The sequence below is a fragment of the Acromyrmex echinatior genome, chromosome 1 (assembly GCF_024713525.1).
Source record: "Acromyrmex echinatior isolate Ae372 chromosome 1, ASM2471352v2, whole genome shotgun sequence".
In the NCBI taxonomy this organism is placed as follows: Eukaryota; Metazoa; Arthropoda; class Insecta; order Hymenoptera; family Formicidae; genus Acromyrmex; species Acromyrmex echinatior.
The window spans coordinates 6,401,928-6,415,235 of NC_141852.1; the positions used below are offsets into that span (position 1 = coordinate 6,401,928).

The 13,308-nt window shown below is 34.9% G+C and overlaps 1 protein-coding gene across 18 annotated transcripts in view; it reads right to left on the reverse strand.

The window, feature by feature from the left end:
• The window catches only part of heph (polypyrimidine tract-binding protein 1 heph), a 532,621-nt gene that overhangs the window by 112,349 nt on the left and 406,964 nt on the right, over window positions 1–13,308 (reverse strand). For all 18 annotated transcript variants that reach the window (XM_087409801.1, XM_087409779.1, XM_087409827.1 and 15 more), the window contains one exon: window positions 9,157–9,306. In XM_087409801.1, the coding sequence (XP_087265927.1) occupies window positions 9,157–9,306 (150 nt within the window). The remainder of the gene's footprint in view (window positions 1–9,156; window positions 9,307–13,308) is intronic.

Genomic DNA, 13,308 nt, shown 5'->3' on the forward strand with positions numbered 1-13,308 from the left:
TGCGTCCGTCATGTGTCAAGGGCCTCGCGTTCGTCGAGGATTAAAAGGAGACTTCGCTGGGCGCACGTCACTGAAATCCTAGGAGGTTCTGATACAACAAACGCCAACGCTCGTATTTGGATACTCTGCAGGCACGGCTGTCGCTTTTGTAGATCGAACACCAGCGCGAAAGTCGGAGGCCGCCTAAGGGCGGAGACCGAGCAAACACAGCAGCGGCGAATGGAAAGCTCGCCGACAACGCTCGAGGATTAAACAAAGCGCGGCAGAAATACATTTCTAATGCCGGAGATAGTTGATCGATAGTTTTCGTTTTCTTTCTTTTTTTTTTTTTTTCCTCGAGAGCCGCGCCCTACGCCGGATATCCGACGTAGAGAGGCGCGGCCCTTACGGCGGCGCTGCGCCCGTTAATTAAAACGAAGAGAAACGGAAAAATCAAACTCGACGAACGCGTGTCTGACTGACTGATATCTGCGTAAAGTTGAAACGCGTGCGGTGAGAATTTTTTCGGCGGAAAACGGCCTAATGGCGAATCAACAACAGCATGAACAAAAAAAAATGGCCGATGTAACAGGAAGAAATTCGCGATGTTCAATATCGATAAATAAAGTAGACTGTTTTTCCAACGATCTACGCGTCTCCCCGAAGGCACACATGCGTTATATTTATTTTAGGGACGCAAAAATATTTTTATTATTATAAAACTTTTTGTGCGTAATTAAAAAATACGTACATTGCACCGAATAGACTGTTTTCATAACTAAAGCTTACAGACCGAAAACCCCGGACATTTGCAACCTCCCTCCCTTCCTCCCTCCCGTCACTCGGACGTGTACAAAAATGGCGTGTCGGTCAGTAAAATTGATCAGAAACAGTTAATAAATAATTATTTCATTTAATTGTTCATTAGTAGTATCAATTTAACGTAAGAAATTTATCAACGATAGTCAATTATTCTCCTCACGTTCGACTGTAAGTGGTCAATTTCTTACAGTTTAAAACTCATTACACTCAGAGTTATCAAAAACTTCAAAACTAAAATTTACAGGTCAAAATAATCAATGAATAATTATTTTACATCCAATTGTTTAGTAACATTAACCCTTTTACCTTACTAAGGGGGGTTACTAATTACCGAGCGATTCCTGTTCGTGCAAATTTCTTTGCGTCTTTCGGTAATTATAAATTATACTACATTTTATTATTTTTCAATGAAATGCCAATATTTATTCTAGTAAGTTGAAAGAATGTTGATGAATTTTAAAAGATTTTTTTTTAATCATTCTGAATAGGTGAAAAAAATGAATCTAGTGCCCCCTTTCCTCCTCGCCTTCGTTAATATGAGCAAATTGTACCTAGTAGGATAAGGGTTAATTTAACGTAAAAAATTGATGAACAATTATAATCGATTGTTCTCTTCACATTCGACTGTGATTGATGAATTTCTTAAGACTTACTATATCTATTAGTCCATACAATGGATTAGGACTACAGGATAGTAGTGACGGGAGGAGTCAAAGCAAAATATTTAGAAGGTTCCCTGAAACTCCGGACATTCATAATTATTTCAGATGCTTTCGGAAAATTTCCCTGGACGCCCTAAAAAAAGAGGAGGATAAAATGTCCGGGGGAAAAAGGGATTAATGGCAACCCTCTTTGCGGCAGACATTTAAAACGCAAACGGCGGTGACGAACGCGACAAAGTTTTTTATTTTTTACAAACGATAAGCATTTCCTTCGTCACATTTAAGCTCTCTAGATAAATCGCGCCAATTCGAAGGGTCGATAAGACCGCGTGTTCGCGTTGAACGGCGCGGAAAATCCTCAAGCGAGATACAAGAGGGATGGTAACGCGGAGTTTGCGGGATCGGACAAAGGGCCCGTTCCGGTAACCAACTTAACCGGAAACTTCGAATCAAAGCAAACACGGCGAAAGTGCCCGCGGGGGTCAGCCCGGTCTGGGAACGGAGGGTTCATCGTGAAACTCGATTTACTACTGCGTCGTGATGCACATGCGCCTCCTTGGTCCTCCCCATCGTCGTCGTCGTCGTCGTCGTCATCGTCATCGTCATCGTCGTCGTCGTCGTCGTCGTCGTTGTCTTCGTCGTGGCCGTTTGTTTGCGTGTAATTGGGAAGCTTAAGCCTGGGTGTACGATAATAACGCGAGTTTCCCCACTTGATCGAGTTACTTAGAGATTGTCTTGGCCGCCGCGGGCGGACACGCCGTCGAAAACGAACAGGGGAAGGCGAATCGCGATTCCTGAACGGCTGGAGGCCACCGGTGGTCGGGAAATTGCATTTACGAAACACAGAGCGTGTCTGCGATTTACCATAATTTCGACTGGGGAAGCTTTCTCAGCTGCGGCTAGTGGTTGTATCTGTTGTCCATAATTTCCTAATTATTGCTATTGTAATTCCCATTTGTGATGGTAGTAAATTCTGTTGTCCAGGTTATCGTACTTTGAATGGATTAAACATTTTCGAATTATCGAGACTGAAATTCTCAAATAGATACTTTATTATAATGCTTTTTTATATATGAACTTTCGTTTCTCGTATCTAATGTGATCAGATATTTTCGGATTAAAAATGGGATAACTTTTTGTTGAGAGAACACGTAAAAGTGAAGGTAAATACAATAACAGCAATTTATGTTCAAAAAATAATGCAGTTATTCTTGTATTTTTAGTGTTTGGTGGCAAGATTATTCCGTCGGAAGCAGAAGGCGTCTGATGGTCACAATAACGCCAGAAATATCAAGTCATTATTAATAGTTTCTATTTTTTAGATTAATCTTCTACCAGCAACTTTATCTTCAATCAGTAATAGAGATCTTCGAGAAGTAAAACGAATATTTTTATTATATTTTTATTATACAGGGTGTCTGGAAATAATCGCCAAATATTTCATGGGCAGGTAGAGAGAACTAAACTGAGTCGAAAAGTCCTCTACCATTTTGCAATTTTCACAATAATTAACAAGATATTAATTACTAAAAATTGCCAAATATTGGTCTTGAATAATTTTTTACTCAAATACTATCAACTTTACAGAAAAACTGCAAGAGACAAAAATCATTTATTTTCTTCTCATAAAGTTCTGAGAATTTTTTCAGAATTTTTTATCAACTTTTTAATACTGCATTTTCTTTTTTTTACCAACATGAGAAAATACGGTATTAAAAAATTCTGAAAAAATTCACCCTATATAAAAAATTATGTATACTTGCTAAAGCTTTAACAACGATATTTTATCATCACAGAATACGGATTGTATTTTGCTTATTATTTACGGATTTAAATTTATCTAAATTTCGCAAAATTCACTTTCAAAGTATCAATGATGCCTTTAAAGATCTTTTATCGCTAGAAGATTAATATTACATTTATTGCACAAAAGATAGGATTCTAAAATTTGACCTGTCAATCATTATGTCTTTTATACTAATAAAACATTTGGTTTATTTTCTTAATTTTCATATTAATGGATTTGGTTAGTCTTTTTGATGAGTGAGAAATGTCTTTCTATGATTAAATAACACGTAGACAAAAGAAAGTTCCGTCAAGCAGTATTAAATAACGCTGATGAAATTAGATTTTATGTCAGTTGTCAATGGATAGCCGGTGCCAAAAAAAGATGTTTAATGTACGAACAACAGAATGATTTTGTCGTATGAAAAAATTGAAAATTGTCGATCCATAACGTGAGAATCGGATAGTCGATAAAACTGCGTTCTCTTACGTTTAGATTTGCAAAAATCACCGGGGTCACTGGACTGATTTTCAGAGAATCGTCGACAAGGTTTTGTCGACGCACCGCATCCTCTCTCTCCCCCCTCCCCCCCTCTCGAGATTATGCGAGTGCGTTTAATGTTTGCGTGCATACCCCACGCATACGCGCACTGATAACTCTAATACGGTAACGCACAACAGGTATGATAATGCGAATCGAGCTGGTCTGTTTATACCAGGAGGGGATTAAAGTAATGCATCGATGCACCGGTTCGCCGCATTGAGCCAGATGAAGAGATTTATCCCCTCGTGCAAATTACATACGCATTAGTGGCGGTGCTCAAACAACATGCGAGACTTCCGCTATACGTAAAACCGCACGTGTCGCGTGGCACGTTGCGATCTTGTAGATATAGAAGATGTGCGATACAGGATCGACATTGACGTTAGAAAAAGTTTTTCGAGATCGCTTACTCAAATTAAAATTTATTTCTATCCTGTGTATGGATAAAACATTTTTCAAAATAAACACAATAAAACGCGTGGGAAAAAAGCATGACAATTTTTCGCCGTTTCTATGAGAATGGTTGCCGCGATGTTGATGTCGTTTATGCATCAGATATATGGGAATATTTGGGAACGGATAGAGATCGAAAATATTTGCACAGCGAATATTTGATATCGAGATTTGATACCACAATCCAATCCTTTTGTTGAAGCTTGTTCACGATACGAAGATATACTGTAAATAGGGAATTATCCTGCAAGACTCGAATAATGTAATGACGGTTGAACAAACATTCCTTTGAAGGAGTTCTGTGTCCGTTTATAGTGCAGTCATTTAATGGATTCCAAATAGGACGCTTCACCTATTGCGTATTTCGTGCAAAGCGCATACTGCAATTAACCACGCTGATTAGGCAATGCGCTTTGAAGCGACATGCAAATGATGAAAGGTTCATACATTCCATACATATATCCTGATTTTATACCCAAAAGGGGCTCAAATTTCTCGAAGCGCAGTCAAAATAACGAAAACATCGAAACAACACGATATCGTAATAGCGTTATCGTAATTCGCGAAATTAATTTCACTTGCCATCAGTGCAAACAGAAATATCGCTTTAAAGTAAAAAGAAAATTCAGAATGTTCTTGATCAATGATCACGTGAAAGTATACATGGAAACATATTTTTTTATAAGAACGAATCTTAAGATTGTTAACTTGTCTCACATCGAAATTTTGCGCTGCAGTCGTTTTGTTAATAATGTAACCCAACAAGTACTTTGAAGCAAGATTAGAGGTAGCGATCATTTATCGACGTAATGAGTTAACTTTTTGATTAAAATTATATATTAGCGATTTACAGCGAGGGTATAGGCGAAGTATGATCGAATCGGGAGTATAGAGGGGTGGTTAGACATTGGCAACTAAAACGGGGAACTAAAACGAGCCGTGAGAGAATTCAAAATCGAAGCGCGCCATCATATACGCATTTCGGGGGAGGATTTACAAGTTATTCAAATATTCCCCGCTCGGTAAGCTATGATGAATACTCGGTGTTCCAATTTAATCCCCTTCAAAGCCCGTCCGCCCTCAAATCACATCCTTGCCGCTCGTACTCGACCCTCCCCTGATTTCAGACGATTCGCCATTAATTCGTATCGAAAAAATTTTGCGCGACCTCGAGGAATCGCTGGCATGAAAAACATCCCTCCCGGAATAATTTGCGGTAAAGCGGATTTCGGTGTACCGCCAGTAAATTCGAACGAATCATTGATCGATCTGGCACGAGCACAAATGTTAAGTGAGATTAAAAAAAGGATAGGATAATATAATCCCATATTATTTAATCGTTTTTATCAGTAAAATTAATAAAATATTCTGTGAATTTCGCCTGTGACGTTTACCGGATATATGTTTAAATTATAAATAGACCTTTCTTCTATACATAAACCCTCTTTTTGATATCGGTTTTTGTATGATGGTGAAATATTAAAAGTGGATTTTGTCGTATTTAAATATACTATATATATATTATTTCGAGGGATATAGTTATTAATTTTTGAAGTATCAAAACGCGTGAATCTGAATTTTTAGTGTATTTCAAACGTGAAGAGAATACCCAAAGTTTCGGTGTACCGACTATCTACGTTATTTGAAATCTGGCACAGCGTATATATACAATATGAAGCTGTTGGTCCATTTTTCCAATCCGTGCTTGCTACATTGCTAAAAGTAATCATTGCAACTGGAAGTTGCGGGATTTTATAGACATTGTGGCAGTGCGTTGGATGTGCATTGCTCATTTTTACATAAAATTCTATTTTTGTAGACAGATAAAACAGCCATATAAAGCGCTATAGAAAGTAATTTATCAGAAAAATATATAATCAAACTCTCTCTCTCTCTCTCTCTTACAGAGATGAGTAAAATTGACTTAAAATTATCTTTAAATTCAAAAATTTATTTTTTTTTTAAACTTAATTAAAAACTTAATTTTTTCTTTAAAAATTAAGCACGAAGCAGTGTAGTATATGAATATAAGAAGTACATGGCATTTAAAACATACATAAATAATATTAAATATAAACATTAGATTATATAATATTATATAATTATAACGATAGAATATAAAAAATTATCTGTGCATTATTCCTTAGGAATATAAATAATATAAATAATTTCGCTTGATTAAATTTATCATAAATATTCATGTAGATAATCCGTATATATTTTTTTTTATAATAAAATTAGTCACAATAAAACATTTAACATTAGATTATACATATAATATTACATAATCTATATATATAACGGAGTATAAAAACCTCTATATCTCGAATTATTTCTTAGTAAGATATAAATAATATTATTATTCGATTAAATTAATTACGAATATTCGTGTAGATATACAAACGTATTCATAATATAAAATTGAATCATAATATACAAATAGAGATACAGAGCATCTGGGTGTATCTGAGGGATACTTACAGCGATTGCACTTACATGCGATATGCGGACGCAAAGTCGCAATGCGTTAAGAGATGGACGAGCATCATTAACGTCGCAAAACCCGCATAACTTTATGAAGCGACGTTAACCTTCTAGCGAGTATTGTCGCACGTGCGGGCAGAGAATTAATATCGCCAAAATGAATTGATATTTTGATCACGCAGGCTGAAACGACGCTCGCGTAAACGTAATTTCGTTTGTGCGTAATTGAGCGTACTCCGGGAGAGATCGCGGATGGTTAGTATCGTTCGTAAAACTCGATCGCGCCACTGCGATAGTTACGCCACGAAATTGCTCCGAATTTGCCATTCCGTCGGTTTTGATCCAACCGTAACGCGCAGTGAAGGGAAAGCATTAAAATTTATATCAACCCAATTACTGCTACTAAAACGCGATAGATAATTTATTTCCTCGTTAATGAAGGATTCCTCTATATACGCGAATGCAAACTTTTAACAATATTTTATATTTAAAAGAAATAAACAACATTTATATTGAAAAAAGTAAAAAATAAAAAAATAAAAATCAAGTAGATGGATGAAGAGGACCATATATAGTTAAGGTACGTCTTGATGTCTAATATTTATGTGTAAATTTTTATAATTTCCAGTTCAAGTAAATTGCGTGCCAATTATTATTGCTTGTCGATCTTAAAACAGTCCTAGACTGAAGCTATTAGAATATAAATACAAATTAAATTGATAAGCGATTTAATATTATTGATGCTGGTAATATTTAAAATACCGTAAAGAATTTATTGTGAAAGATGTCACCTCAGCAGGGATTCGAATCCTAATCTCTCTTATTCTGTATAAGCGTCTTACCAATTCGAAACTATTATTAATCACTAAAATCCGCTTTGACTGAATATGGCTCTCTTCACTCATTTATGTTGCATTTTTCTCAGTCCATTTTGATCCATTTTTACTTAATATTAAAAAATTAAATATTAAATAATACAATGATTTGGAAATGTTCGTAGCGCTAAGAATTTCAAAATTTAAGCAGTTGTAACTCTAAAAATAAACGAAATTTAAATTTATAAAGGGGTTTTGAAGTTTTTAAAAACTCCATCTTTGAAAAATTTTTTTGAGTTTCTATGAGTTTGCTAATTTTTACATACAGAAAACTACGAGCTAGACAAAATGGTAAATTTTCTTTTCACTTTGTGGATCTGTCGTGTACCCAAAAAAGAACTTGCGAAAATTTGTGACTTTCTAACATGAAAGCTTAAAGTTTTCTTTACAAAATCGTTTTTCTAAAGATGTTCCTCAGATTTTTTTGTTACTGAGTGATTGCAAAATAACTAGAGCATTTTGATTTGATTGCTCAAATGCTCGCAATTCCGTTAAAAGTTATCGTACCGCTATTCAAACAACAGATTTTTAAAGTTAAAACTTTGCTCTATTAAATGTAAAAAAAAAATGAAGTAGCGCTACTAACTTTTGTTCCAATCCAATATAAATGTCAGAGATACGTAAGACTTTGCGAATCAACGGAAACAAAAAATGGCCGAAAGTAAAAGATACCTCTTCAACTCTCTTACCACCGAAGTAAGGGAGTGTATTTAAGCACAACATCTATAGCAGATAACACAAGAGCGAGACAAGCTGATCGATAGGAAACGTTGCTCGATAAACCGACACTGGAACTCGATAAACCGGTTCTCTCTACGAAATAATAATAGCCTTGCGATGCGTGTAGCGTCACGAACGAGCGTCGATAGAAAGGGTTGCTAGACAGATCAGAACTGACGAGGATGACGATACGTCGAGGGGTTGCGCTTCTACAGGGTTGAGAGCACGCGGGCGCCTTTGTAGCGATGCGGGGTGGAATGCGGCGCGGGTAATAATGGATAATAATGCTTAAACGGACGATCGTCAACTTGACTCGAATCGAATCGACTCGACTCGACTCGACTCGACTCGACTCGACTCGACTTGACTCGACTAGATTCGATCGCGTATCGGCGATTCGATTGTCTCCGCTATTGCACGGCCATCCATGCGCGTCACGGCCGTCGAAACGCGTCATTCATGCGGCACAAACTCACTCACCCACTATCCTTCTTTCTCTCTCTCTCGAGCGCGTTGCAGCACTCTCATCTCCAGTCTGGCAAGAGTACAATGTCGCAGAGCACGTGCAAACGGCGCCGTTATACGGAATGATGGTGCCGTTTGCAGCGCTGAAAGATATCGCGATCGGGCGGCAACCCGTATAAATGGGATATTCTTCCACTCAATTTTTCTTTTTTATGCATCGTTAATTTTGTACTATTATTTTTAGTTTGTGCTGATATTAGTACGAAGTAGCGATTTGTAATTACCTTTTATGCGTATCTTTTGAAACAACATTTGAAATAGATAACAGTCGAGTAAGAGATTTGTATTATAATTAATCTGGACTTACCTGATTCTTGCCCTTGAGAACAAGTACATTGGTAACACGACCGAACGGTAGACCTAGATGAATGATCTCTGCCTCTGTCACCTCGTTAGGTATGTTCCTGATATGAATGACTCTGGAAGGTTTGCCGCTGTGACTCTTGTCGAGCTTAACCTAGAACAAAAAGAATGGATCCCTGGTGAGTCGTCGAATAAAATGAGCTGAGAACTTAATGTCTACGTCACCATAAATATAGCCTAGAAAGGAAAAAAGATATAAATGGTACTCATAAATAAGAAAAGATGTTGGGATCATGTAATACCTAAGAAAATAATCTCATTACTGTCTTTTCAAGACTACAACACGGTTAATTGTCTAAATATAATTAAGCTCTCATGTATATGTTTTAAGATAATTAAACAGTCCGTTTCGTCATAAAGGTCATAATATTCGCATATCGTTCTACAATTATAATTATGAATTAATTGCCTTATTTTTTTTAGGTATTATATTACTCGTCCAAAAGGAAGTTTATAAACTTGTAAAAAGATATACAGTAAAAAATCAATTATATAAAGCTTTAGTTGCTGTGTTTAACTGTTAACTACTTGATTAAATTAATTATATTAGTATCTGAAATTTCATTATATTTTTGATTTATTAAAATGTCTATTTCTTTTATTGCCAAATTCGAGACATCCTGCTTATTAATTTGTAAAACTAATTATTAAATACTATTAGTCACATTGTAAAAAATAAAAAAATCGATCTCTTTATAATGTCAGACTGTAATTAATAAACAAATAATAATAATGATAATAATAATTACATTTCATTCAAACCATGAAAACTTGTTATTTCTTGATAATATAACAATGACATAGCATGTTCACTTGGTTCACGGTAAAATTCTTTAAATAAAATATTTCCTTGAAAGTATAAGAATACAAATAAAAGTATGTTGAATAGTCTAATTATATTATACTTACAATAAAAAATACATAAAATATTTTATTTAGAGAATTTTATCGAGTGTACCGTTTTAAAGTAGTTGAAATAGTTAGTCAAGACCAAGTTCTCATATTATGATATGGCGTTTTGAAAGTATCGACGCTATTTTGACCGTCTAACCTTTTAAACAGCTTCCAAACTTTTAAACAATAATGTGAATTTTAACACAAAGAAATTTAACGATTAGTAAAAATCGTTTGTCAAGAATTACATAGACAACAAAGATTATCTATAAAGATCAAACTATTGCTAATAAAACATGCTAGAGCATTAAGCATACATTAATCAAAGGAGCAATAGTAACGTAATCTTTTGAGTTAAATAATTTTATTACAATTTTTTAATATTTCCATGTGTGTCAAAATATAAATCAATCCATTTTGTGTTAGTTTCAAATCGTTCATATTAAAATATGCATTTAATGAATAATAGAATTACATTGAATCAAATTTAATACATTTTCCTGAGTTAAATTTTTTAAGACCATCGTTTTAATCAAATTAACGATATATTATATAAGATAAGCGGCGATCTATAGAAATGAAAAAAATGACTCAAATTATACAGATATAATAATTTGACATTATGAATTTAACAGTGTCGTCTACATAATTACTATAAACTTTGACACTTAAGAAATGTTAATTTTCCAGTCTGTAAAATCGCCGCAAGGAAGGATGAGACCGATTCGAATTCTTCGACGCGGGACGCGAAGAATCAAGCTCGCACGATTCTAGTAGAAAAAGACGGATGCAGTCAGCCAGTCCGGTGAAAGTTTCTGGAGCCCATTCTCGCGTGCGAGGTAGAGAAGAACTTACAGAATTCTCGGCCACTTATATTATTCCATATGCAGTAGTGGGAAGTGAAAGAACGCGCAAGATATGCACGCATATACATCCTTATTGTGTATGTGTGTACATTTACTTAAGCTTGTGCCGCCGTGGGCGGTGTTTTCAATCACGGTTCTATCTAGTCGAACTCGAGAGCACTTCCTCCGTTCTCGCTTCGGAAAGAACCTACCGAAATCCATCCTCCTCTCTCGGCTTTGCCGCTGGTTTTCCTAGTCCTTTTTTTCCTTGCCACTTTTCCTAAGCCGTTTCGAGGCTCTCTTAGAAACGTCGCTGAGGTTTAGTCGGGCTTAACTGATCGGAAAATGCGCTTCTTACCGGGTTAAGGAAGATGGATATTTCAGAGACGCCCCGTCCTTAATCTCCCCCCTCCCCTCCACTCCCCCTCATTCCTCTTTCACGTCTTGGAATGGAGCTCAAACGAGTGGTGGATATTTTTATTTGAATCAATCGATACAATGTAAAGTAGGACAAGAGGTAGATAATTAAAAATAATTTGTGGATTACGAGTTATTAGCGGATAATTGATTTAATTAATCAGTTGATCAATTAATCGCGCAAACGAATTTGTATGTACAGCGTAGGGGAAATATAAATATCCCACGGCAATGAAATGGAATATATAATAAGTGGAACTTTTAAATTATATAATATGTTCATCTGATAAACCGAACCAATTTTATAAATGGAACCGCGTATAATCACATTATATCATATAGCAGACAAAGAATATGGTAGACCAAGCATTATTTAGAAACGATCGATGATTCTGATATCATAAAATATTGGAGTAGACAAAATAATGTAAGCATCTGAAAAATATTTTATCTACTACTATTTTATTAATAAAGAATTGGAGTCTACCATCCTCAATATTTGTCTTTACTATTCCATTATTCTTGATGAAATAGTCATACGTGAATAGTGTATCAACTACTACAGTGCAATCTTCTAGCAGAATATCTTATAATTGCTCAAAATATATTGGAGGAGAAAATCTGTTTTTCACTCTGCTCTTCAAAACTACATACAAATAATGTTTAAAAGCGATTGTCTGGAAAAGATATTGATTTTGAAGAATAAAGGGTAATTTTGGAGTAATAAAAATATAATTTGTGTAAGTAGTTGAAAGATATTCTACTAAAAGAATATTACAACATTTCATTAGTAATTATTCAATTAGAAAATTGAGTAAAAAGAAAATTTCATTCTCCAATATCATTTATACAAGCATTTATAAGCAATTGAAAAATGTTCTACTAAAAGGATAGTACAACATTCCATTGATAATTATTCAAACATTGAAAAATTATTATTTCAATAAGTATAGAATATATTAAAAGCAAACAACAGATCAATCGCTTATTAATAAAACAAATAGTAAAATAAATACTGCATTACCTAGGTGTTAATATTGTTATGTCTATCCTTTGTAATGTACATTCAATTAAACAATGAATTTTCAATTTATACTTATTTTCAACTTATTTTCAACTTATGTAGAGCAAGTTATCCGAATACTTAATAGGAAAATCCAGTGAGAATTAAACAGTTTATCTTCTGTCTCATAAACATCAGGATTGGTCGGCATTAACTCAATTATAAGAGGAACTCTGGCGAGTTATGTCCAGCAGAATTTGACTACTCGCGAATGAATTAAAAATCAACTCTGGCCAATGTCCCTTTACGTTCTCCTCAATTTTACTGGAGTCCTTTTTGCAGTCACGACGTCGCGCTTTAATCACGCTTGTACGAACTGCTGTGACGTTGACGACGACAACAGCGACGACAACACAACAATGAAATCGGATTATAAGCGAATTGCTGTGCCGTATCACGATGGTATACCGACGTCGCAATAAGGCGGTTCCCATTACAAGGATGGCCGACGACAGTCCGTTATGAAAAGTGTTTCTAGCTCAACAGGTCGCAATAGAATGACCATGATTTAATTTTTGGTTACAAATCTTTAAAAATACAAAAAGATGAAAAAGAATATAAAAAGAATTAGTACATCATTCATTTGCTACAACAACGACTTAACTAAAAAATTGTCATTTTTAGTTGCTTACACAAAAAGAATGGATATAAGAAAAAAAGAAAAAAATATACTTTAAAAGAGCATAATTTTGTTGGTCTACAATCATTACACCAAAATTGCATTTTAAAATTGCATCACAAAAAAAATTTAATAATTAAAAATTGAAATTCGTTTTCTTTATTTTTTCTTTATTATTCGTATCGTTGTTATATCTACAAATGAATAATATAAGGAACAATAAAGACTATATAGAAGTATAAAAGAAGATGAAAAGGA